The 26381-nt window shown below is 53.7% G+C and overlaps 1 protein-coding gene across 1 annotated transcript; it reads right to left on the bottom strand.

Annotated features, from left to right (window-relative positions):
* Positions 1–3317: 3317 nt before the first annotated feature.
* On the bottom strand, positions 3318–21996 carry TTC22 (tetratricopeptide repeat domain 22). The gene is made up of 7 exons (XM_038537435.1): positions 21308–21996; positions 8629–8684; positions 8302–8417; positions 7832–7950; positions 6092–6253; positions 4358–4510; positions 3318–3859 (listed from the first exon to the last, which is right to left on the bottom strand). Exons 1-7 carry the CDS (start codon positions 21872–21874, stop codon positions 3323–3325), a joined length of 1710 nt encoding a protein of 569 aa, XP_038393363.1. The 5' UTR covers positions 21875–21996; the 3' UTR covers positions 3318–3322.
* Between the last annotated feature and the right edge of the window lie 4385 nt (positions 21997–26381).

Here is a 26381-nt window from a genome sequence, read left to right as displayed (position 1 = left end):
GGTCTATTTTTGTCTCCACCATAGCCCCAGGGCTTGGCCCTATGCTTGGCATTTGGCCAGCACTTGGTACATATTTGTTGAGTGAATGAATAGAAAGCCTGTAGTCTTCCTGGACTCGATGGAAGTAACCTTGGCAGAGGAGGCAGCTCTGAAAGGGCAGAGAGCACTGGCCGATGAGTCTGGAGGTGGGGTTCAAGTGTGCCTCTATCATCAATTTGTTGCTTGGCCTCAGTCAAGTCTGGCTCTCTTGCCTCAATTTCCCAATTGCAGAATTGGGGAATTGGCAGAAGGTGGCGAGGAGGTGGGAAGAAAGCTGATGCTTTCTTGTTGAGCTCTAGGCCTCAAAGGTCTTTGGGCTGCAGACGCTGGTGGGCCTGGTGATGGAGTCACCTGTTTGGGACTGAGGTAGCCATGTCACTGCTGCACATTTACTCAGGTCAAAAACAAACCTGAGCCTATCTTGTGTGCCAAGCTCAGGGCAGGGTTATGGGGCTGAATCAGATGTGGTTCCTGCTCTAAAGATTCCAGAGTTGAGTGGGGGCAAAACTCACGTGGAGAGACGTATGACCCAAGGAGAGAGGCATAAATATATTACAGTGGAGCACAATGCCCTGAGAGCAATCCATGCATATAAGAAAGTGACTAATGACAGCTGGAAGGACTTGACAGTACTCCCTGGAGAAGGCACCTTTGAGCCAAGCACTTGGGATAGAAATTACAGGGAAAAAAAGCCAGCAGAGAAATAGGATGACAAAGGCACAGAGATAAGGCAGGTTGGGCAGGGAGACCAGTACCCGGTGGGGAGGGGGCAGGGGGTAAAGTGATGGGATAAGTTGGTTATCACAGGCCAAACGCTAGACCACAGACAACACATCTTCCAGGAAGGGTTTTGTCCCAGGAGGCAGCACGCAATAGGGCAGGTCTGGTCCAAATCCTTCCTGTATTTATTTGTCATCTTGTTCAGTGGCTCAGTGTCGTCATCTGTAAAATGAGGATTATGGTGCCTAACTCTTCAGGGCTGGTGAGGAATGCACTAAATTGACACGTATGGACTGCCTTGCACACAGGAAGCAGTTCTGGAAATGGGGTTTCCCTTCTTTTTTTTGGCTTTTGGCCAGAATTCAGATAACACTGAAAGAAGCTCTAGTGTGTATATGTTAGTCATTTTACACAACTAGCTATGGATGCGATTATCAGAAAGAAAGTTTATTGAAAAGGAATAAGAGGTAATGGAGGTTGAAATACACAACCCCGGGGGACAGGAAAAGTAAGGAAAGCAGCAAACCGGGAAGCTAGGGGACACAGACAAACTTCATCAGCTCCAACTTTGCCAGCAAGCTGCCTTGAATTCAGTTTGTGTGTTTGGGGAAGCAGGAGAAGAAAGAGCGGTTTTCTGTCCTAGGTTGTGGGTGGAGAAGGGCGTAGGGGAGGAGTGGAGAGGGCTGTGTATGCTCTTTGCTCTGGAGTCACCTGCTGGACTCTGCTGCAGTGGGGGTAAGAGGAAGGAGGGAGGGGGAGGGCACCACCCACGGCACCACCCACGGCAGGAGCCATGATGAACCGTGAGGTGGTATTTGAGGGCTTTGAGGGTAGTCCCTCTGCCCAGACTTCACAGATTTCACTGTTGGTGTCAGAGCATCATCCTAATGGATATCAGAGTGCCCCATGTGACAGGTGACACATAAACCCTTAACATGTAAACCCTTGATGCTTTAGTATTAATCAGTTTATTAGTATTTTTCCAAACCCGCAAAATGTTGACAGTAAGTTTGAAGTACAAGGGTGGGAGGCCAGGAGGTGTGACTTTGGGCAGGTCACCTCCCTTCTAGGATTCTCATCTACACAGGGAGTTGGAGTGTGAGATCTCTAAGGACTGCACTTCCCAGTCTGTTCTCCATCTGCCACTGGAGATGTGAGAAGCAATGCAGGGGTGCTGGCCTTTCCGTGGTGAAGTCTAAGGATCGGGGATATGAGCAAAGCAATGAGCAGAACTCTCCAAAGAAGGGGGGGAAATGCAAAATAAATCAAACCATTACGGGGGGGGGGGGTGGTCTTGCCATTGTCGGTATGAACAACCATCATTCCCAGAATCTGGCAAGACCTTCATCTGGAATTCTTGGTTACATTGGCTCTTGTAGGTAGGGCCACAAGAATCAGGCTTGGCCATTCTAAAACATACTGGCAATCAGAGCCTAAGTCTTTGACAAAAAAGTTCCACATCTAGGACTATGTCTAAGACTCTGTGACTAAGAGTTCAAGACTGTAAAATTCCAAGACTTTCTTCACTCTTCTGTGGAAGGTTCATGACTAGGTGCAGCTAGCACTTCCTGATGGGTGGGGACCCCAGGTTTTCCTAAGAACAGAGAAACCAAGCGATGATTCTGTTGGATGGGCTTTATGTCAGGGAGTCTGAGGGCCTTTCAGACCAAGCTCACCAAAGATGAGGCCTGCTGGAAGACTGCGGGGCAGGTAGGCAAAAGGCCTGAGCAGCCAGGTGTAGACCGTTGCTCTGCCCTTAGCGGCTCACCGTGTCGCTTTGCCCTCTGCTCTGGCATGGCTTTTAGGGGAGCGGGACTTGAGACCCACTCCAGTCAATTTATGTAAAGGCGGCTCTATCCTAAGAGTAGAGAGTGTGCTCCCGGCACTCTAAAGACAGGATTGCGCGGATTGCGCATTGGGACTAAGCAGCCGCCAATGATGGGGGCAATTGTCTGTAGCTTGCATCCGTCTTACTTTTTTTTTTTTTTTAATTTTTTTTTAATTTTTTTTATTTATTTATTTATGATAGTCACACAGAGAGAGAGAGAGGCAGAGACATAGGCAGAGGGAGAAGCAGGCTCCATGCACCGGGAGCCCGACGTGGGATTTGATCCAGGGTCTCCAGGATCGCGCCCTGGGCCAAAGGCAGGCGCCAAACCGCTGCGCCACCCAGGGATCCCCCGTCTTACTTTTTGTGCCTATTTGCACAATTAGGTGCTTCCGACGCCCGTTTCCCAGGGGTCTCTCGCGTCTGGCCCAACACCCCCTGCTCCCCTTCATCAGGTCTTGGTGGCTTAGTGGGAGCGCCAAACTGCCCTCGGTCTCAACTCAACCGCCCCATCCCCACTCATTCCCGATAGAGAATCTAATTGGCTCTGCTCCACACCCAGCCTTCCGCAGGGAAGGCGGGTTTTCAGCATCCAGGTCGGGCCCACCCCGCTGTCGGCGGGGGGTGGGGCGGGGCCTCGGCGGGGCGGGGCCTCGGCGGGGCGGGGCCTCGGCGGGGCGGGGCCTCGGCGGGGCGGGGCCTCGGCGGGGCGGGGCGGGGCGGGGCGGGCGGCCCTTAGAGGGAGAAGGCGCGGCGGCCCCGCGGCACGCTGGCGCCCTCGCCGTCCTGCTCCATGGTCTCGAAGAGCAGCCGCACCAGCGCGGGCCGTCCCTGGGCCACCAAGGCCCGAGCCAGCCCCAGCACCTCGCCCGTGTGGCCGCGCCACACGCGCTGCAGCTCCTGGCGCAGGCGCGCCGCGGGGTACTTGCCCTGGGCGCGGCGCAGCCACTTGTCCACCTCGCGGCCCAGCTCGGCGTCGCTCAGCTGCGCCTGGCTCCACTGCGCCAGCAGCGCCTGCAGCAGGCAGCCGAAGCCCTCGGTGTGGCAGGAGCCCGCGTCGTCCAGCTCCACGGCGCGCTTGAAGCAGGCCGCCGCGTTGGCGTCCTCGCCCTTGATGCGCAGGCACTTGCCGCGCAGCAGCTGCAGCTCGGGCAGCGTGGCGCCCAGCTCCGACTCGCTGGCCTTGGCCAGGAAGACCAGCGCTTGGTTCAGCGCCGCCTCGTCCACCGCCAGCAGCTCCTGCACGGCGTCCACGCCCATGTAGTAGTAGACCTGGGTGGGGCGGGGCGGCGCGGGGGATGAGCCTTTCTCGCGCGGTCCACGCCCGCGGTCCACGCCCGCCCGCACTCGCTCTCGCAAGACTCCATTCCTGGGATCCCACCCTACCTCGAATTTTGGGCCCGCCCCGGGGAAAGGAGGAGACATAGTGGTTCCAGGGCCAGTCCCACCACCTTAGGCCATATAGTCTTGAGCGAGGCACTCTTTGGGCCTCAGTTTTCTCGTCTGTAAAATTACGATAGTGTCGCCTCTTGGTAATAATTCCTTGTGCCCAGAAGGCACCTCTGGGTAAAGAGTACTGGCCCGCACTTCCCGAATGCTTTAGAAAGAGCATGGCCCCGTTCTAAATGCTGCACGTGCATTTTCTCATATAATCCTCACCATGGCTATCGGAGGCAGGGGCATGGTTGTATTTCTCCCTGCCAGGGCTGCCTTGGCAGACAGCAAATAGGTTCTTAGCCGTTGTCTCCTCAAGCCAAGAGGCTGCCTTACCTGGCCGATGTCCAGGTAGGTCTTGAGGCTTGGACACACCTTGACCACTTCCTCCAGGTCGGCCTTGGCACAAGCCAGGTGGTTCCTGTCAGGCATGCCCCCGAGCCCCATCTTGGCTCGCTCCAGGTCATGCAGGTAGGCTCTGAGGTGGATCTGCCATAGAGAGTCAGCTCGGATGATGCTCCAAGCAAGGGCCTCTCCCCTCCTTTCTACCCTCAATGATGCCAGTCTTTTTTGTAGCCGCTACTCAGGGAAGTTCTATGGTGCAGTAGGAGGCCCCTGAGACTGTGACCCCAGAGTCCTAGGTCCTAGTTCTGTGCCAGCTGTGCAAATGACACCCATTCTGGACCTTAGTTTCACTGTCTGTTACAATGAGGGGGTTGGATGAAGTTAAGAGCCTCTCATTCACTCAACAAATATGTGTTGAGTGGCCGCCATATGCCAGGCCCAGTGCTAAGTACCGGGAATGCAGTGGTGATGAGCTGTTACGAAAGAATAAACAGGGTGCTGAACTAGAGGGGTCTGGGGGAGGGGGCTATTTTAGATAGGATGGCAGTACCTATTTTGTGAGTCCACGTGAACAACTTGGAAGGAATGGCTGGTGGCCCCAACTTACAAGCATCAAATTACAAATGATTCCAGACTCTTGCCTTTATCCCCATTGCTCCTTTCCCTCCATATGTGGAGCATTAAAAAAACTAGATGTTCAGAAGGGGGAGGCATGAGAAGGAAGAAGTAGGAACAAGGGGTCATTGTTGCTGAAGATATTAATGCTTTATAGCCAACCGAGAGCATCATAAGGTGGGGGAGGAGGGAGCTCTGGCTTTGGAGCCATTTGGGCTTGGCTGAATTCCAGCACCCCTCCCCCATTTGCATGTGAACTGGGGAGGGTGTTGTTCAACCTCTGTGAGCCTTATTTTTCACATCTGAAAAATTAGAACACTGATCTCTTTCTTGAAGAGTTCCCTTGACGATTGAGAGAACATATTCTAGCCAAGATCTAGCATATGGTAGGTGCTCAGTTCATTCATTCATTCATTCATTCATTCAAAAAATATTCATCGAGAGCCTGTTATGTGCCAAGTACTGTTCCAGGCACCCAGGATAGAGTAGAGAGCAAAACAACAAAATCCCCTGCCCCTAGGGAGCATATATTTTAGGGTGGGAGAAAGAAAGACAATATACATGATAAATAAATAGCATGTTGGGGAGTGATAAGTGCTAAGAAGAAAAAAGTAAGCCAAGAAAAGAGGACATAAAATGTTGGTGAGAGGTTGACATTTTCAATAAGATGGGGCTAGAAGCTTCCTTTTTATCAAGACCTCAGGAAGCAAGGATGGAGGCCAATCAGAAGAGCATTCTAGGCAGAGCTCATTATCCATTCCTTGCAGTTTGGGGAATGGAGTTTTAGAGGAGTGTGGCTTGTCCCCGGTCCCAGAGTGCTAGGTGGAGAGGCCGGATTTCCACCCAAATCAGTCAGCATGTATTGAGTGCTAACCAAGTAGAGGCTGGAGGTCATCGACCAGGTTATTGTAGAGGGGTGCCTGCAGTGGGTAGGAGTCACCTTCATTCTTTCACTCAACAACCTTATGGAACACAAACCTGGGGTCTTGATGACTTGTAAGCTCTTTTCCACCATGAAGGCTCTATGACGTTTGGGCTCTGGCAACGCGATCTTGACCCTTGGCCCTTGTTCTGATTCCTGGTGGCAGGATGAGGTGCTGGCCAACTTACCTTGGCTCTTGTGCAGTACGCCTGCCAGTTGAGCTCTGGATCTCGTAGGATATCTAGAGCCATGTTGCAGGTTCCAATGGCCATATCCTGCTTTCCTAGGAAGTGGAAGATTTTGGCCAGGCGATTCAGGATGAGGGGTTGATCCTTGGCTATCTCAATGGCCTAGGGAAGGGAGAAGGGTAAGAGCAAACTATCTGGTTATTTGCCTGACCTGCAGGTCCCCCATCTCTGGATAGAATCATGTCACTGCATTGCTCTTATTCCCTAAGTCCACCTGCCGGTAAGTTTGGTCATAGCATGGAACCTAACGCTTTAGGGTACAACTCACTGGCACTCAACTCCCAAGAACTAGATTCCCATACTCCCCACCACGTTCATGTGTCCTGTCCAGTGAATCCCTCCATACCCCTAGCAAACCACTCTTCCTTGGACACATCTAGTGTATGCTCCCCCAATTTCCCAGGGCATTTGGAAGGAGGGCCAGAATCAGCCTTTACCTCTCCCATACTTACATGGCACAGTGTTTCTATCGGGGCCACAGCACTTCCCCTCTATATTGTCACTGACGACTGCCTGCCCTGTGCGTGCGTGTTGCTGCCTCTGGGATAGTGAACTCCTGCTGGGACTGCATCTCTGTGCCCGGGCACAGAGCAGGTTCTCAAGGAGGGGTGAAGTCAGTGTGTTTGTTAAATTGGACACCACTCTTAGAATTCTCACGGACCTGCATTTTATATTCTGTTCTGTTTTAAGATCCCTCTTCAAGGACTTGCTTGTTAATCTACCCACCAGCAGACATTAGGGATGTGCCCCCTTGCAGGGCGCTGTGCTGAATGCACAGGTGAATGAATATCACAGGGTCCCTGCCCTCCAGGAAAGACTTCAAAACCGAGCTAAGTGTGGAAACTACCACATCAACAAAGTGCCCAAGAACAAGGCTTGAACCGCACTTTACAGTTTATGGTGAACAGTTTCAATCACTACTTCCTTTGAGCCTCTCAAAGACCTAGAAGGTAGACAGATGACCTAAGTAACACATGATGAGGCTCAGAGATGGAAGTGACTTGTTTAGGGTCACAGGGCCCCAGCTAAGTTCATTTTCTTTCCACTGTGTCACTGGGGGTCAAGAAGGACAGTGAGAACCAGGGCCTGAAAGGGAGACGCCAGAGGGTATATCTGAGAAATGGCAAATAGCTTAGAAAAGACAAGATTGGGCAGCCCAGGGTGGCCCAGCAGTTTAGCGCCACCTTCAGCCCAGGGCGTGATCCTGGAGACCCAGGATTGAGTCCCATGTCGGAAAAAAGAAAAGAAAAGACAAGACAAGATTGGAGGCCCTTGGGTGGCTCAGTGGTTGAACATCTGCCTTTGGTTCAGGTCGTGATCCTGGGGTCCTGGGATTGAGTCCTGCACTGGGCTCTTCCCGCAGGGATTCTGCTTCTCCCTCTGTCTTTCATAAATAAATAAAATCTTAAAAAAAAAAAAGAAAGAAAAGACAAGGCTGGAGAAGTGAGCTTAGAGACTGGGCGTGGGGTGGGTCTGATTCTTAAGCAAAGAGGAACAATGACAAACATCACTTTTGTTTTGAATGAAGGGAGGTGGGAGGGTAGGGCACTTCTTGGGTGGGCCACACAGTGGGGGATGGAGCTAGGATGCCCCCCAGAGAAGCAGCGGTTTCCAGGGGAGGAGGCTGGGGTATCCCACTCCATCCCTGGTTTGGAAAGTGGGTGTGGCCAGAGGACATACCTTGCCGAAGCAGTCCAGGGGGTCGGTTCCTGAGTACCCGCAGTCATGGACACCCATCGGGGTGGTGGAGAAGGTGTCCTTCCTCTCCAGAAGTATCCCGAGGTAGCACCAGGCCAGAGCTGGCAGTGGTGGGGAGGATAGTGTGGGAGAAGGATGTCTAGTAAGCAGCGGCGTGGAGAAAGGGAGGGGGCCCACGAGGGAGATGGCCAGCCCCCCACAAGGTGTCAGCACCCAGGAAGACGAAGGGAGGGACTGTGGCATGAGATCACTGAACAAGGTGCAAAGTGCATTAGTTCTGTGAGATGAATCAATGATTATATGGGACAGAGGGTGAGGGAGAGAGAAACAGGATCTCTGAAAAAGGGAGATGATGCTAGAGGTGGGGATAAGGACAGTGGCAGGTGGGGCTAGTGACAGGTAAAGAGGGAGCCAGGCAGAGGCTGCTCCGCACCTGTCCCAGCCGCCCCTACCTTGGTAGTGGGGGTCCGGAGACTTGAGCACTTGCCGGAGGAGGGCCAACGTGCGGTTGAAGGCGGGCAGCCTCTTCTGCTCCTCGCTGCCCAGCTCTAGGAAGATGCCATCTAGCCTGTGGCCAAGAAGGGGATGTGGGTGGCTGGCACCTCCTCCCAGCTGTCCCTAGGGTGCTGTGAGTACTCCACAGGGCCAGTGGCAGGGAGGGGATCTTGGGGGAGCCCTTGCCATGGAAATGGCCTCAGCCACCTCTTCCCTGGCTCCCAGGCCATGCCTCACCCACCCCACCCTCCACCACCACCCAGTCCATGGCTCCCCAGACTGACCTGATGAAGAGTGTTGCCATGGTGAAGTACCAGCCCCTTTTCTCCTCCATTGGGATCTAGGAAAGCAGAGAATGGCCCGTGGTGCTGTTATAGAGGCACGTAGGGTATTGTTCATAGATTCCCACACTTGCCCCAAACCCTGATTATGGTCCTGGATCTGCCACTGGTAGCCGAGTGACCTTGGGTGAATCACCTCACTTCTCTGACTACACAGGGTTTGACGAGATAATCTGTGTGAACATCCTAAGGTGCCCATCACAGAGCAAGAGTGGGATGCATTTCTTCCCTCCATCTTGCTTTCCTTACTAAGCTTTCCATCCCTTGGCTCCCCGACCTGTGCTCTGGATCTGCCCCCATTGCAGGGCCCACTAGCCACTGGTTGCCTTCTCTCCCCCCCCCACCCCACTGTCCACTCGCTTCTCCCCTTTGGTGCACCCCTCAGCCTCCTCCCTCCTGAGAAAGCCCTCTCAGGCTTGTTGATGGAGTTCAGCTGCAGCCCAAGACCCCCCTGAATGGTTTTCCCACTGTTATTCTTGCCAACCTTGCCAGGCATTTAGACTGACTTGGGCACCAGATAAAATATTTATGCTGTTATTTATGGGAGTAGCTGCTGCTGCCTCGGAAAGGAATTTTAATGAAAACCAATAAAACCCCTAGTGCATATCAGCAGCTCTGTTTCGGGCTCTGGCCCCTCCGTCCGCATTCATCTCCTGGTGTGGATCTCCAGGCTGGATTCTGCACTCCCCCCTCCACCTCCCACCGTGGCCTCCTCAGCACAGGACCCCCATCATCCCTCCACCCCAACTCCCAGCAGCCGGGTGAATGTATTAGGCCCGGCCAGCATTTCTGGGCATCTGTGGTGTGAGGCCCTGTTTTGAGTGCTGCAAGGACATGGCACTGAATTGGACCTGTAGCCTGGCCCAAATAGGTTCACAGTCTCTCTAGGAAAACAGATCCAGGCATAAATAATAGAGCTTGGCTGGGTGCCTGCCATGTGCCAGGATTCTGACACCCACCCTCTCAACGTCTCAACAACCTATCGGGTTAAGTATCATCTGCCTTTTACAGATGGACCTATTGAGGCTCAGAGAGGTAAAGTGACTTGCCTAAGGTCACAGAGCATATGTGTGTCAGAGCTGGAACTTGAACCCCCTTTGTTAGGCTCCAAAGCCCATGCTCCCCTTACCACACCAGGCTGCCAGTTAAATCAGTATGAGGCAGAGTTTGAACAAGGCCATGAGAGTGATATGGACAGAAGCACTAGGATGGGGAAGCCAGTCCCAGCCAGAAGACTCTGAGAAGGTCTCGCAGAGGACAGGGTGTAAAGGGAATCTTGAACAGCAGTGGTATTTCAGAGGGTGGAGTGGGGGCCGAAGGCATTCCGGATGGAGGGCTCAGTGTGGAGACGTATGGCACGCCTGGTGAGCATGGAGCACGGTGGGTGTGAATGGGGCATTGGGGGAGCAAAGGTTGGCAAGTTATGCCCTGGCTGCTCTGGGGAGGCTGTGGATGAGCTTGGAGGGAGAAGGGAGAAAGAGGGTTTGGAGAGTCAGACCCCACTGAGAGGTGTGACTGCCCATCAAGGGTCTGGACCGAGGGCCCAAGCCAGATCACCCAGAGGAGGCCCCATACAGCACATTTCATAGCCGCTATTCACCAAGTACCTTCTGAGTTTGGCCCAGGCTGGGCAATGGGGACAAGAGAGGAAAGGCAGGGCCCACCTTTAGAAGCTCCCAGTCTGGCACGAAAGCCAGATTATATCACAGTTAGAGGGGAACACCGGGGTTACGGGAGGAAGTATCCTGCTTGACACAGGAGTGCCCACAGAGCCTCTAGAGGAGGACTAGTTGGAGCACGGTTCTCCTTGACAAGTGGGAACCACCCAGGTAGACACCATGAGAGAAGGCATCAGATGGAGCAAAAGCTCAGTGAGAGGTGAGGGAGAGGGGTGTGTTGTAAGGGGCAGGAGGATGAGCCAGTGGGGGCACACAAGGGGGTCCCTGAGCGCAGGTTCAGGAGCCAGAGTCAACGTGCAGGGCCGTGGGGAGCCAGAGAAAGGGGAGTGCCCACATCCAGTGTGTTTTTAGAATTCACACCCCTTGGGGAGCACTCCTGTCACTCAGGTGGGAATATGTGTAAGGGGCTTGAGGTGGGGACAAGGCTGTCCAGAAGGGAGGGCAGCCCTCACCAGGGGTTGAAGAGCATCCCCAAGGGCTCAGTGGGGAACATTTGCCAAAGCAAAAAGTTAGGATGGGCTGCTGAATAACCTGACCTTCTACCTACACGGCACCTGGGACTCGGATTCATAGGGTAAGTACTGTGGGCCACACTGGCCAAAGACCTGGACGTAATGTCAGTGCGTGATCGTGTGAAGGATGGGATGGAAGCATAAGTCCCTAGGCTTCCTGGCTGCCTAGAGGTACGATCTCATGACCTCTGGCCCCGTGCCCACTTTGAGGAGGGCCAAGCTGACTCATGGTAGGGAGAAACAGAACCTGCTGCTTCATTCAGGCACCTGACAAGGAGGTGTGACCACAGCAAGAGCAGAGGCTCAGGAGGCCATAGGAGGCCATGACCCTGGATGGATGAGTTCCCTCTAGGAGGCTGTGTCTCTATCTGCAAAGAGGGATAATAATATAGAGCTCACAGGCATTGTGAGGGCAGTGCCCAGCCCAGACTATGCACTCCATAAATGTTGACCCCCTTTCTGCTGGCTTGGGTTAGAGTTGAGCAGGGTTAGGGGTATCTAGGAGGCTGCTCTGTCCATGGGACCTACTTCAATTCCCTCTGGGGAAATGTCTCAGGCCCTCGAGTCAGACGGGTCCTGGCTCACAGTGCTCTCTACTGCACCCCCCACACACTGTGCTAGTAGGGCCTCAGATCCCCTGTGGGGTCCCAAGCACTTTCTCCCCTTCACAGACCACCCCCAGGGCAGGAGAGCAGGGTGGTGTCCTCAGGGCTCTACCTGGTTCCTCTTTTTTTTTTTTTTAATTAATTTGCTTTTAATTTAAATTCAATTTGCCAACATACAGTATAACACTTTCCCTGGTTCCTCTTGTTTGGCATTCAAGCCACAAAAAAGTAAGCGAGGTGCTCAAACCAGTTAGTACCTGTCAGAGCAGGCACTTAAATAATCCCAGTGGCCCGAGCATTGTCCTCAGCACTGTTCCCTTGACCACTCTCGGTCTATCTCTGAGGATACTGAGACCACAGAGGTGCAGCAGTGGACCCAGTCACACACTAGTTAGTACCGGGCCTTAAAACTGGTCCCTATCCTTGAGCAATTTAAGAGCCTGGTGAGGGTTTGCTCTATGTAGGCAGTAGCACCACCTGGTGGCAGTGTGCCTGAATTGCAGGGGCAACTGCTCTCCCGGTTCCCTTCAACAGGAAGGCCAAAACAGATTTTCAGAAAAGTAGCTAGCTGAGTGACATCTCTACGACAAATTCCAAACGCAGGCCCTCCTCAGACCCTGCTGAAGAGTGACATTTGCAGGAAGGCTGATGGGGTTGCAGAATCAGAGTGGAGGTAATGGCCCAAACACAGCTAGTCTGAGGCTTCTCCTGGCCTGGGCTTTCATTCTCTATCCCTGTGATGAACCTGGTGGCTGCCGTTAACTCCGCTGTGGGATCCTGGCCCGAAAATGGGCTGTCTCTTTAAAAATCCTTCTGGTTGTAACTAAAGCAGCAGCTAAGGCTGTTACCAGGGGCAACCTGGCAAGCCACAGTGCGTTAAATTAAATTAAACAGGCCTCTGCCTCCCTCCTCCCCTCCCTCCCGGAGAAGGGAGGGGCCATTCCACCTCTCTCCTGGAGAATAAAATTGCCACGAAGTCTCTCAAGGCTGCAAGGAGCTCACTTCCAGAGTTGATGGCTCCCAGAGGCCAGGTTTCGGAGGCAGCCTGGGAGGCCCGGGGAGGGCGGCTGCCAGAGGCGGGGTACTCCACGAGGGCCTGCCCAGCATCGGCTGCGGGCACCCCCCCTTCCACCCCACTTTCTCTTGTTCGGGCCTCCTCACAACCCTGGGGTCTGGAAAGGGGGGGGCCAGCCCAGGCTGCTGGCTGCAGGAGTCTCACATTAGTTCGCCACCCCTTGGAAGGTCCATGGGAGGGAGCTGGGTGAGGCCTGACCCTCAAGTAAAATCCTCAGACTCTGGGGCTGAGTAAGGCACAGCCCTCAGGACACTTCCCTGCTCCCTGGAGATCCGTGCTGTTCTTGCCCTCATTTTAGAGAGGGGGAACTGAGGCTCGAAGGGGCAGAGGCTTGCTTACTTAACCTGACATTTCCAGCCAGCTTCCTCTGGCTTTAAAGTTCGTGTCCTTCTCGCACCGTCTAGCTGCATGTGTTTGCACAGCGCCTACCATTTACAGAGTGCACGCACACAAATTCTCTCTGGTCCTCAGACTGTCTTGTGGGTCACCATCACTCTCTTAGCACGGATGGCAAATCAGAGACGGGACCATGTCCTCAAAGTCACATGGCTGGTGTGAAAGCCCAGATGCAAACCTGGAAATGGTGCTTTTGTCGCTATACCAATAATAGCAAATTTTATTGAGCACTTACTATGCGCCAGGCTCATAGTTTCCATGCATTAAGCCATTCAACCCTGGGGGTTACCTATCAGGTGGTGACTATGATTCTCCCAATTTTACAAAAGAGATGACCATGGTCCAGAGGAGGACAGCTAGAAGGCAGCAGAGCTGGGGCCCAGAAGCCCAGCCCAGTGCCCCTGTACCTAGTGACTCTAGACTAGTGGTTCTCAATGTGTGGTCCCCAACCAGCAGCAGCAGCAGCAGCATCACCTGGCAGTTTGCTAGACATGCTAGTTCCTGACTCACTGATCAGGATCTCTGCAGCAGGAGGCTGGGGAGAACCTGGGGTTTAGCAGGCCCTCTGATGCACTAGATCCTCACTGCACCACACTGTGGGGAGCTGAGTGACAATGGACTGGTTGGTGGATCTCTTTTTGAAATGAACCAAAGGATCAGAATCATGGCCCTCAGCAAAGCCTGAACAGCCAAGTTCCTAGAGCTGCATGGGTGAGGGACAAAGGCAGGTGCTCCGGCAGAACCGACAAAGAATAGGGTCAGGATAAGCCATTACAGGGCAGGTTTGTGATAACCAGGTGGGCATAAGGGTGGATCCTGACTCTTCCACTTACTTCAAAAAGTGGTGCTGGAGAAGGAGATATTGGGGGGCTTGGCTATTTTAAAGGAACTTTGCCAATGATGATTTTATACTCTCCATTTCTGATTCCCTTCTCGAGAGCAGGCTAGGTCTCCTTCAGGAGAGGTGGGATGAACATTTTGGAGCACCGACTCTCCACTGGGTGCCTCAGTGCATCTGTGGATCCTCTCCTCATAGCTGCCTGAGAAGCTGTAACGTGTCCTCCCCCTTTGCTGGGTGAGGAAGCAGAGCCTAATAAAAAAAAAAAAAAAAGCCACCGCCCAGCCCCACAGTCCCGGGGTGGAAGTGCCATTATTCAAGTTTACATCTGCTTCCCTCCAAGGCCCCTGTTCTTTCCACCTCATCACACTGACCCTGCAAAGGCTGATGCTGCAGAAATAAAAGTCACAAGGTGCTAAGCCTCAGGAATCTGTTCTTCTTGCACAACAGGAATGTCCTCTGTGATGACTCGGAGCAGCCTCCCTGCTCTGCACAGGGAGCCCTGCTCCACCCCACCTGTGGGTCATGCACCAGAAAGGCAAAGGGCAGAGGTTTTCCCTCCTCCGATCTAGCTCCTGACACAGGGGGTTGGGGACAAACAGAGGGATGGCACTGGCGTCCTATTCATGTTTCTCCTCGCCAAGGGATCCTGGAAAGGCCCTTAGCCCAGCCTGGGCATCAGCATCTGCATCCATGAACGGGATGATGCCACTTGGCCCATCTGTGTTGTGGGCATGTTGATGAGGGTGGTCAGTGTGACTGGTGGAGGGGACTTGAGGGAGGCGTGCTATGCCACGGAAATCAGTTACCTGTGCCTCCCTGTCCTGGCTTCCCTGGATGGTCTTCATGGAATTTAAGATTTGAGCAGATTGACTGCAGCTTCCCACTGTCACCCCCCTTCTGGTCCTAGGTCTGTCATGTCATGGAAGTGGGTCATCTTTGGCTTGCACTGGTTCCTGAGACTTACAGGACTGTGTTGAGCCACTTCTCTATCCCACTGTCCTTAGAGAGAAGGGACCATGTCTAGTCCTGAGTCCAAAGCCAGCCCTAGCAGCAGTAGAGACTGGGTGGCTCTGAAGAACTCTCTTGCCTTCTGTAGTAATGACGGTGTTGCCCGAATGTTCTCAGCTCCTCCCATGGTCTGTGCTGTGTGTGCAGGAAGGGCAGGAGGAGGCAGGGAGGAGGGGGAGGGCTCACTGGGAAGGGGAAACCTAGGGCTCCCTTGGGTCTGGGTCCTGGCAGCCCCATCAGGGGATGACGATGGGAAGCCCGTGACCATCAATATCGCTGGGGTTGGGCCTTCTGTCTGTGAGCACAGTAACACCTTCCACAACCCTGTCAGGCAGGCACCACTGTCCCCATTTCACAGACATGGTCACTCCGAAAGCCTAAGCAGCCAGCCCAGGGCACCCAGGACATGGCCAGCAGAGCAGGGGTCCTTGCAGGCTGCAGACTCCCACGCGGCCCCTCTGACCACAGTCACACCAGGGGACAGAGGGCTGTGCGTGTGTGCACACGAGGGCACCCTGGGGTTACTGACCAGTTGTGCCCTCTTGGCCCTCCTACCGGGTCCCCACCCCACTGGGTGTGGTGGCTGTTGGAATGTCCACACCTTGGTTTGTGAGGCCTATAAGCACTGCCTCTCTCCATGCCTGCCCTAGCTAGGGGTGCGATCTAGGTGTCAGTGGTGCACTGAGTCACTTTGGGCCAGCCACGGCCCTCCCTGAACCTGTCATGTCCTCAGCGTGATGGGGAATCACAGTTCTCAACTGGCAGTGTGTGAAGTCTGAACAAAAATCAAATGCACCAATGAATGTAGAATCCTGAACTCCGGGCTGGGCACCGGTGTGCTGGTGACTCTTATTATTACCCTGGGCCGTGAGCAGGGGTGAGGGACCTGTGTGAGTGCACACATGTGTGTGGTAAGCCACCAGTATTTGGGTAAAGGGGAAGAAAATCAAATAACTGAGCTGGCTTGGGACAGAGGTTTTTTTTTTTTATTTTTTAGAGAAATATAGATTCAAGTTACCTTATTTAAAAACAAAAAACAAAAAAACAAAAAACAAAAAACAGGGGGCAGCCCGGGTGGCTCAGCAGTTTAGCGCCGCCTTCAGCCCAGGGTGTGATCCTGGAGACCCGGGATCAAGTCCCACGTCGGGCTCCCTGCATGGAGCCTGCTTCTCCCTCTGCCTGGGTCTCTGCCTCTCTTTCTTTCTCTCTCTCTCTCTCTCTCTCTCTCTGTGTCTCTCATGAATAAATAAATAAAATCTTTAACAAAAATAGAGATTTTAAGACTTTAAGTCCAGTGATCCAATTAAATGAAATTTTTTATAAAAGGAAGGTTTATTGAGTGATTACTACAGAAGCTCCCAAAGAGGGAGGGGACCCAAGAGGGTTGCCCTCAATTAAATGAAATTTAACAACAGTTACAAACACCTCTTAGATGTCCCGCCCTATGCTGAACATTGAGTGGTGGAGGGCTACAGAGAGGCCTGGGCGCAGGCCCGTGGACACCGATCCATGGAACGGGCAGAAATCACCTGGAGAGAAGCCAGAGGCTGGGGATGGCTCCAAGAATAAAGCTAATAGCTGTGCAGGGGCAGAGGGTGGGCAGGGAGAAGACTGGGGCCTGACAAAACGGGCACCTTGCCTGCAGCCTTTTGTAGTCTCTCACTAGGGTCTCAGGGCCACCCAGTGAGGTGGGTGTTAGAGTCCCATTTTGCAGATGAGGAAACAGAGGCTCAGGGAGGTAGTGCCTTACCTGTACTACCTGTGATGGAGACAGAATTTTCACCCAGTCTGTCTACCTCCAAAGCTCCCCCCCAGTACCCCCTCCACTTTGAGGTTTGTCACTGAGAATCCACCTATGACTCTGTGCACATGCCCGGGAGAAGGGGGTGCTGGCAGGAGGGTAGAAATGCCAGATAAGAGCCTTCTACCTCCTTATATTTGTGTGACTTAAGGAAAAACAGGAGAGAGCGAAGAGCTGGGAATGGAAGTCACACACACTCACCCTCTCACGCACACACGTGGCTTACTTTTGGATTATGGGCTGAGTTATCAACTTCATAAGGTTTTCTCTTGTAATTTCAGTCAGCAGATGAACATTGGTTCTTCGGCCACTCTTTATCTTTTGAGCTCCAGAGGCTCCTCCCCACCTGAGACAGTCCCAGCCCCATTAGGATAGAAAAATCTCTGGCAGCTCAGCACAGGGTGGGGCTGACAGTGGGCTGCCCACCCCCAGCTGTGCCCCTTGGGGCCAGGCCTGCTCAGCAGGGGTCCCACAGCCGCTGCTCCCCATGTGCCACCTCCTCCTTCTCTGGCCCAGACTCTGACTTCATCTCTGCCCCCATTGCTGCCCCTTCCCCAGCACAGCAACCCACCCCCTCTCCCCAGACACTTCCTCTGCCCTAGATTTCCAGGAGGTGGCCCATGCACAGTGTCCCTCACCACCCACCAGCCATCTGCACTTACTCCACCCCCACTTCTCTGACCTCCCCAGAAAGAGCAAAGACTTTGGAGTCAGACAGAGTGGGCTGGATCCAACTGCCACTTACTAGCTCTGTGACCTTGGGCAGGATATTGAGCCTGGCTCTGCCTCAGTTCCTGCATGTGTAAAATGGGGTCAGAGGGGACAAAGATCACGTCTGGAAGGCACTCTTGGAAGATATTCTTAAGTATCATCTTCTGAGGTTGTTGCGTGTTGTGTGAAGGAAGGTTTCAAGGCAGAGGTGACATCTGAGCTGGGTTTTGAAGGATGGAGTCTACTTTCTAGGCAGAGAGAACAGCAGCTGCCCAGGGAGGTATGAAGGATCACAACACACTGGGAGGAGTAGAAGTGGTTTACGGTTGCTGGGAAGGAAGACGCAACTAACTCAGAGGGCGGGCAGCAGATTTCAGAGGCCGTGTCAGCAGTTCTTGGGGCACCCTGGGCTCTTTTGTGTGAAGCTTTTGGCTGCCCTCTTTCTAAGCTACTCTGCTGTCACTAAAGCCTGCAGTCTCTGCAGGCCCCCCCTGCAGGCCCTTTGCACACACCACGCCCCTGCTGGGAGTGTCCTCACCTCATTCCTGCCAGTACACTCCTGCTTCTTCCAGAACCCTCTGCCACTCCCTTGTGCTGAAAGGAAGTGTTCCTTCTCTGAATCTCAGTCATCACCATTCTATCTCCCAGGACGTGGTGCTGATGGCCCCCCGAAGAACACTTCTATTGCCATCCAAACACTCTGGGGGCCTGTTTTTGGTTCAGAAAGTAAAGCACTCAGACATGACTGTCGCATGGCACAGGCCACTAAACGAATGCCCATGACCTAAGCAGTCGTAGGCACATCTGATTGGTTCCCCCTGGCTTCCTCTCCCAGAGGAGGGGTTCAGGTAAGGGTAAATAAAGGAACAATTTGCTCCTCCCTGTGTCCACAAGCTTCTTAAAGATGGGGCCTGGCACACAGTAGGTGTTCAATAAATGTTAAGATACTGAACATCTGCCTCTCAGACGTGCCCAGAATGTGCCAGTTAATGGGCGCTTTCACCCTATGATTTGATTGGATAATTACAGTAAACCTGAGGCAGAGATCACTATTGCTAACGTTCATGAAGCCAACACTAAGACCAGGAACAAAAGTGACTGTCCAAAGCCACACAGCAAAATGATAAGAGAGCTATGTGCTTGAACCCAAGCCTCCTGCTCTAACTATAATGAAATCATCATTATTTCCCTGATGCGGCCATTGCTTGAGCATCTACTCCCTCTGTGCCCGTGCTTTATAGGCACAATCACTTCCAATTCTCAGATGACAAAATGGGAGCTTCAAATCCCCAACTTTCTCCTGTGATGGGGGTGCTGACCACAGCCAAGGACACAGCACAGAACCTGAGGTCTGGCCATTGCCCACCCGAACTGAAGCAGTCAGTTCCCAACTGGAAGCACTGGGCAGCACCCTGCTTGACACCCCGTCCCCTGGGAAGTCACTCACCGGAGGAGGAATGTGCGTGTGGCCCCCACCACAGCCAGGCTGACCAGCAGGGAGAGAGATGTTAGACTCTCTTTGATCCCTATGCCCAAACCTCTGCCTCTGCGCTCACCCCCTCCAGGAAGCCGTCCCCCAGTGACCCCCTTCCTGAGAGCAGGAAGGGACCTTATAGACCACCCAGTTCCCCCTCTCTGCACCCATTTCACAGAGAGGGAAACCACAGTCCAGAAGGGAGAGCCCAGGAGGCTTCCTGGCTCCTAGCTCAGGGCCCTTCAAGGACCACACTCAATACACACTACACTGGCCATGCCTCCCCCTGAGGGTAGCTGGCATTCAGGGCCTCAGGCTCAGGCTTTAGAACAGAAAACCAGGGTCCCTGTGAGCCCCACGTGATGGCCACAGCTACACCCCACATGGGGCAGAGGAGGCTCTCCCAGCCCAGGAGAGGCAGGGGTTGTGGCCGATCTTGTGGCTCTATGCACACTCTTTTCCGGGTGCCTTCCAAATATCAGCTCTTCGTTATGGCATCCACCAAATGAGGTTGGCCTTGTCTCGCAGCTGAGGTAGCCAAGGACATATGTATTGTCATGATCCCCATTTTGCAGGGAGGGAAGTGGAAGCTCCGTGATGCTGGGGATGGGGCTGGAGGTAACAGAGCGTGGGGGAGTTAGGATTTGGATCTGGACTGTGAGACCCAGAGTCTCTCTCGTCTTAACCTCTACCCTGCAGTGCTCTCTTTAACTCAAATCTGTGCCCTCCACCCCACATTCCCTGCAGTCTGGACTCTACATTTTCTCTCTGAAGCTGGAGAAGGCTTTGGGAGGAAAAGGCTCCAAGGGTGGTGGGCAGGGGTTTTGTGAATGGAGCCCTGTGTGAAGGCTTGTTGTGATTTAAATATCACAAATCTCAGCCATTATAAAGCATCATTGTTATCAGCTAAACTCTGCCTTCACAGAAAAGTCATGGTACATGGATAATACCCTCTACATCATTCATCTGCTATGCAATGCAGGTAACCTTTGGGATGGCTCCCAGTGATCCCCATCTCCTGGTATTCACGTCCTTACGGAGTCCCATCCCTCTGAGTGTGAGCTAGACCTAGTGACTTGTTTCTAGTGAACACAATGTAGCAAAAATGACAGGATGCCCATGTGGTGAGGACCTGAGGAGGGGGGGTTCTGGCCAATAGCCAGTGAGGAAACGAATCCTACCTACAGCCACATGAGCTTGGAAGCAGATCCTCCCCGAGCTGAGCAAACCTTCAGATGAGAACACAGCCCAGAGGCACCCAGCTAAGCCATGCCTGGATTCTTGATCCACAAAAACTAGGAGGTAATAAATGCTTCTTGCTTTAAACTGCTAAATTTTGGAGGTTGTCTGTTCTGAGCTATAGGTAACTAATATACCTGGTGTTTTTCTACTTAGTGCCAGGCCCTATTCTGCCCACACAAGCATTCAAGATACATTTATTGAGTGCCACTGTGTGCCAGGCACTGTGTCTGGTATAGGGTTTGCAGTGATAAACCAGACAGGTGTTATCCCCACTCTCAAAGACCTCAAGGCTGAATTAAGGAGACAGATTTATGAACAGACAGTGTGAGCAGTGCTGTGGGGAGCCCAGGGCAGGCACCTGACCCAGCCTGCAGAAGTCAGGGGAGGCTTCCTAGAGGAGGGGACGCCTGAGACAAACCCAAGACTGGGGAGAACCTTCCAGTCAAAGGTGGAGCAGAAGGGTATCATAGAAAGAGGCCAAGAGAGTGGCAAGGGGAGGTGTAAGGAGACTTGGCTCACTGGGGGGGGGGGGGGGGGGACACAGGGAAGCAGGTTATGGCAAAAGCATGGCTGGAAGGGGGAACACGGCAGAGGAAGAGCACGGAGGGTCTCAGGTGCCCACCGGAGAGCTCTGGACTTATCTGCTAGGCAGTGGGGAGTTACCAGGGGTGTCAGCAGCTCAGAGATGTGGCCAGTAAGACTGAGAAACATGATGCTGGCAGCAGAGTGGAGGATGAGGCAAAAGGGTCAATCAGGAGGGCGGGAACCCAGGTGGCATGCTGGCAACTACACTAAGGCAGGAAATGATGGAGGTTGGGCTGGCGGAAGGAGAGTGTGGAGGAGTGGCTGGATCTGCGAGATAAGGGCAGGCGGAATGGACAGGGATTTGGGGTCCAAGTCTATGGGGAAGGCGAGGTGAGGGGGAGAGAGGTCAGAAGGCTGCCCAAGTTGGGTTGTGGAATTGGTTGTGCCATTTACTTAGGGGGAAGTGCAGGGGCGCATGGACAGGTACTTGCTGGGAGGGGCAAGAGGAGAAGGATGAGTGGGCGAGGCTGGTGTTGCAGCCTTGCCAGAAAAGAAACCTAGGCAGACCGTCCGCTAGGAAGCGCAGCAGAGAAAAGCTACAGGCCTGCCGGATTCTGGAGAGGAGAGGCGCACGAGAAGGGGATCCCGGAAGCGGAGGGGCCAGGGTTTGGGGAGAGTCTCGGGTGCGGGGATGCCCCTGCAGACACTGGGGCCACGACCCTGGCCCTCCCGACCCGGGGAGGGGTCACCCACCTGCTGCCCGTAGCCCAGGGCTTTGTCGTAGAGCGCGATGCCCGCGGCCAGCACCCGTGCCCGCTCCTCCAGGCTGGTGCAGCCCACGTCGAGGCCGTGCGCGTAGCCCTGCTCCGCCAGGCAGCGCGCGGCGCGGAGCTGGGGGTCCCCCGCCGCCCCGGACTCGGCCGCCAGCCCCATGAGCGCCGCCAGCCGCCCGGCGCACGCCTCCTCCTCTTCGTCTCGGCCCAGCCGCCCCGACACGTGCGCCAGGTTGGCCCAGGCGTTGAGGTTGCCCGGGTCCTCGTGGGCCACCTCGAGGAAGCGCTCGCGGGCCTCGTCCAGCTCCTCCAGGTGGAAGGCGAGGGCGCCGAGCAGGTGGCGCACGGCGGGGCGCTGCGGGGCGGCCGCCAGCTCGAGCTCCTGTCGCAGGCCGTCCTGCTGCAGCTTCAGGTCCCGGGCGTGGAGCGAGGCCGGTGAGCGCGGCTCGAAGTTGAGCTGCATCTCCAGGTGGAAGTGGCCCGGCAGGTAGTCCAGCTCGTCGATGAGGGCTTCCAGGTCCTCAGCCGCGGCCTCCGGCTCCCCCATGGCAGCCCCGCTGCTCCCCGGGCCTCGCCCCTGCCCCGGAGCGAGCCCCGCGCGGAGGGCGAGGAGGCAGCGCGCGCCACGGCCCGGGGTCCAGCCGCCTCCGGGTCCCGGGGCGCCTCCCTCTGCTGGGAGGGTCTGAGCGGAGGCTCGGTGGGTGTGTCGGCTTTCGCTGCTCGGCGGCTCCTAGACGCCCGCATTGCACAACCAGGTGTGCCGGAAAAACAGGTGCCTGGCCAAATGCAGGGCGCGCACACCACGGTGCGTGGCGCGAGGCCTGTCTCTACTCTCTCTGCTCAGCAGATCAGGGAAGCAGGCTCAGGGGAGAGGACTTGCCCAGGTCACAGAATGGAGCTGTGCCCAGGCAGCCTGGAGCCCAGCTGGCTGAACCCCAGCCCCTTTCTCCGTGGGCGCTTTCTCCCCGCTCCCTGTGTGAGCTCGCTGACCAGCAGGGGCAGGACTGGCCCTTCCAGCTGCCCGCGGAAGCTGCCCTCACTCCTGCCGCTGTCCCCGTCCTCTCCGAAGTGCCTATGTTCTCCTTCCTCTGAAGAGAGCCTGCCACTTGTCTCTGCTCCTCCTTAGGCCCCGACTTATCAGGCTTCCCCACTTAGGACCCTCGACCTCCTCTCTGTCCTGCAGTGGAGAGACTATGGGGCTCCATGTGCTAGTTCTAATCCTGGCTCTCCATCCCTAATCATCTGTGACCTTCATAATTATGAATCACTCTGTATTTTTCTCATCTGTGACATGAGGGTCACATTCTCTCCCCCAAAGGTAGGGTAGATATCCACGGTGAACCTGGTGAACGTCACTCTGGATAACTATCAGCTCCCACTCTTCCCCTTGATTCCCACTGTATCCTGTACCCCACCTGTAGCCCAGGTTTCTTGCTCTTGCCAGTCCCCCCCCCCCCCGACCCGGGACTGGCACTGGTTGCCCACCATCTAGAAGGCTGGGCTATGCTCCCTGCTGCAAGGCTGCTGGTCCTCCAGTGCTTGGGCTTTGGAGCAAGTCTGGGCTTCAGAGGCCCTCCACCCCTCATTCCACCTGGGCAGGGCTCCTGAGACCCTATTCCTTCATATTCTTGACAAATAGACCAGTGTTTTCAAAAGGGGAAATAGAGACAATTAGTAAACTTGGGGAAAAAATGACTTGAGCAATAATAAGGTAAATTAAAACATCATTCTGGTGTTACCTTTCACCAGTAATTTTAAAATATAATATTTAATAATTTTTAATAAAAGATCATTGCTATCAATTGCTGGTGATCACAAGATGACACTTGGGATCCAACCTTTTTCGGGGTATCAGGGATAGATTTCCAGAGTGATTGGCTCCCCCTCCCTTTTATTGTGGCAACATGTAGTTAACTTAAAACTGACCATTTGAACCATTTTAAAGTGTACAGTCAATAGCATTAAGAATATTCCCATTGTTGGGTTGTCTGGGTGCCTCAGTTGGTTAAGCATCTGCCTTCAGCATAGGCCAAGATCCTGGAGTTCTGGGATTGAACCCTGCGTTGTGGAGCAGGGAGCCTGCTTCTCCCTCTCTCTCTGCCCCTCCTCCCTGCTTGTGTTTTCTCTCTCTCAAATACACAGATTTTTTTTTTTAAAGAATATTCCCATTGTTGTGCAGCCATCACCACCATCCATCTCTAGAACTATTTAATCTCCCCAAACTGAAACTCTGTACCCATTAAACAGAGTCACTGGTAGCCACCATTCCACTTTCTATCTCTCTGAATTTGAAGACTTTAATTACTTCCTATAAATAGAATAATACAATTTTTGTCCTTTTGTGTCTGGCTTATTTCACTTAGCCTGGTGTCTGAAAGGTTCAGCCATGTTGTAGCCTGTCAGAACTTCCTTCCTTTTTTTTTTTTTTAAGATTTTATTTATTTATTTATGAGACACACACACACACACACACACACACACACACACACACAGAGGCAGAGACACAGGCAGAGGGAGAAGCAGGTTCCCTGCAGGGAGCCCAATGTGGGTCTCCAGGATCACACCTTGGGCCGAAGTTGGCGCTAAACCGCTGAGCCACTGGGGCTGCCCAACTTCCTTCCTTTTTAAGGGGGAGTAATATTTCATCAAATGTATGTATACACCACATTGTGTTGATCCATTCACCCATCAGTGGATGCTTGGGTTGTTTGCATCTTGGCTATAGGGAACAATACTGCTATGGACAAGGGTATACAAATATCTTTTTGAGTCCCTATTTTCAGTTCTTTTGTCTATACACCCAGAAAGTGGAATGGCTTGGTCAGATCAATTCTATGTTTGATCTGACCAGAGCAGATTTTTTGACCAATTTTTTTGAGAAACTGTTATACTGTTTCCCATAAGAGCTACATCATTTTACATGCCCGCCAACAATGCACAAAGGTTCCAAAGTCTCTACATCTTTGCCAATGCTTGTTATTTTCTGTTTTGTTTTGTGTTTTTTTTTTAAAGATTTTATTTATTCATGAGAGATACACACACACAGAGGCAGAGACATAGGCAGAGGGAGAAGCAGACTCCCTGCAGGGGAGCCTGATGCGGACCTTGATCCCAGGACCCTGGGATCATGACCTGAGCCAAAGGCAGAAGCACAACCACTGAGCCACCCAGGTGCCCTGTTTTTGTGTTTTATAATGGCCATCCTAATGGATGGGTTTTGATCTAACTCTGAGAAGATGAGTAGGAATTGGATGGGAAGTGTAGGTCGCAGGTGCATTTCAGTGGCAGGAAGGGCATAGGGAAAGGCCAGAGGATTGCAGTGCAGGGTATGCCTCAGAGCAGGACAGCCCCGTGTGGCTGACATGTACAGAGTGTGGGCCAGACATGGAAGGGCTGAGGACTGAAGGCAGCGAGGGCAGCACCATCACGGAGGCCTGAATCCTGAGAATCTTGACTTGACTCTGCTGACATAGCAGATGGCTCCAGATTCTGGATGGTTAGACCCTCTTGCAGCCAGAGAGTTCCCAAACCTAATCATGAATCCCATATCCACTGTGTGACCCTACACCTTGCTAGATGTGACCAGGGGAAGTTACTCCCCCTCTCTGAGCCTCGGTTTCTTCTTCTGTGTAATGGGATGGGAGGGGGTTTCAAGAGAGAATGAGTTGGTTGCTAGGGCTGGTGAGTTGCTACGATGGGGAGGCTTTGGGCTGACGTGAGTGGGCAGGCTGCCTTGCTGCAGAGCTGACTCACGCCGGCCTGTACCTGCTCTGGCCTGTCTGGCAGCCAGATTCCCAGCCCAACAGACCTTGGCCTATATTCTACGGTCACTCCTCCAGGAGTCCTGGAGCCAAGGGGCTCAGGCCGAGAGAGAAGCAATGCAGCCACAAGCAGCTTCTGGGCCACACTGACAACGCTCATACTGTCCCGCGGCTAGTCACAGGGCTTCCCCCATGCACAGGACTTGCTGGTGGACACAAACACTTCACTAACGTCTCCAAATACTCCTCCATGAGGCAGCGGTCAATGTCCATATTATAGATGAGGAAATTGAACTCTGGCCAGGGTAACGTGCCCAAAGCCGCCAACCAGACAACAGCAGAACCAGAATTCAAACATGACTCTGAGGATTTATGCATGACCGGGAAGTTACTCTAGATTAATTCCTTTATTTGTTCCCTTGTCATTCAACAAATATTTACTGAGCATTTACTGTGCGCCAGGTATGGCACCAGGAGTGGGTGAGACACAGTCTCTGCCTCTGGACCTTTGCAAGGGCCCTTTCCAAGGGCTGGGAATGGCCTCTTATTAAGATTCCGCTATGTGCCAGGAGCATACTTAAATTAGCTCCTTTAATCCTGCTAGGAGTCTGGAGAGACAGAGATTATTACCTTCACTTTACAGGTAAGAAAGTGGAGAATCAGAAAAGGAAACGAATTGCCCAAGTCTGCACAAGTGGGAAGGGGCAGGGCCTGTGCTTAGATGACCAAGGGTGTGTGTTGTGTGTGCTCCCAGGCCTGATACCTCTGACCCTCAGCTCAGTGGTGCAGGGTGGGCACTGTGTCAGATGTGGCCGTGTGCCAGCCTGGCTTGGGGACGGAGAGTCCAGCCCACAGCTACGCTAGGCGTCTGGACTTCCTATTTAAGTGCTAAAATGGGATGTTAGAGGGCACTAGGAGGACCCTGAAAGAAGACACACTGTTCTGGGAACCCAGCTCCATGGACTGGGTGTAGGACCCCAGGCAAGTCCTATTTCTCTCTGGCTTCTGTCCCATCGTCATCAAATGGGGTGTGGCTCTCTGCTGTGCCTCAACCTGAGACCACTGGGAGGATCAAAGGTAATCATGGGAGATGGTATTAGATGTAGGATGACCAAGGGGCACTGGTCAGATGAAGGAGAGGAGGGAAGAGAGCTGACCATGCCCCTGGCCCCGGGCCCTGCAGACCCCACAGTAGGGCGGGTCTGCCCGGCGGCGAAGGGTCCCCCACAAGGTGGCTGGCCGAGAAAAGGTGCAGGGCGCAAGCAGAACGGCAGGGGGCGCCCCGGGGGCACA

Source organism: Canis lupus, chromosome 5 (genome assembly GCF_011100685.1).
Source record: "Canis lupus familiaris isolate Mischka breed German Shepherd chromosome 5, alternate assembly UU_Cfam_GSD_1.0, whole genome shotgun sequence".
Taxonomy (NCBI): Eukaryota; Metazoa; Chordata; class Mammalia; order Carnivora; family Canidae; genus Canis; species Canis lupus.
Note: the sequence above shows the minus strand (reverse complement) of the source record. Positions and strands in the feature narration are given on the sequence as shown.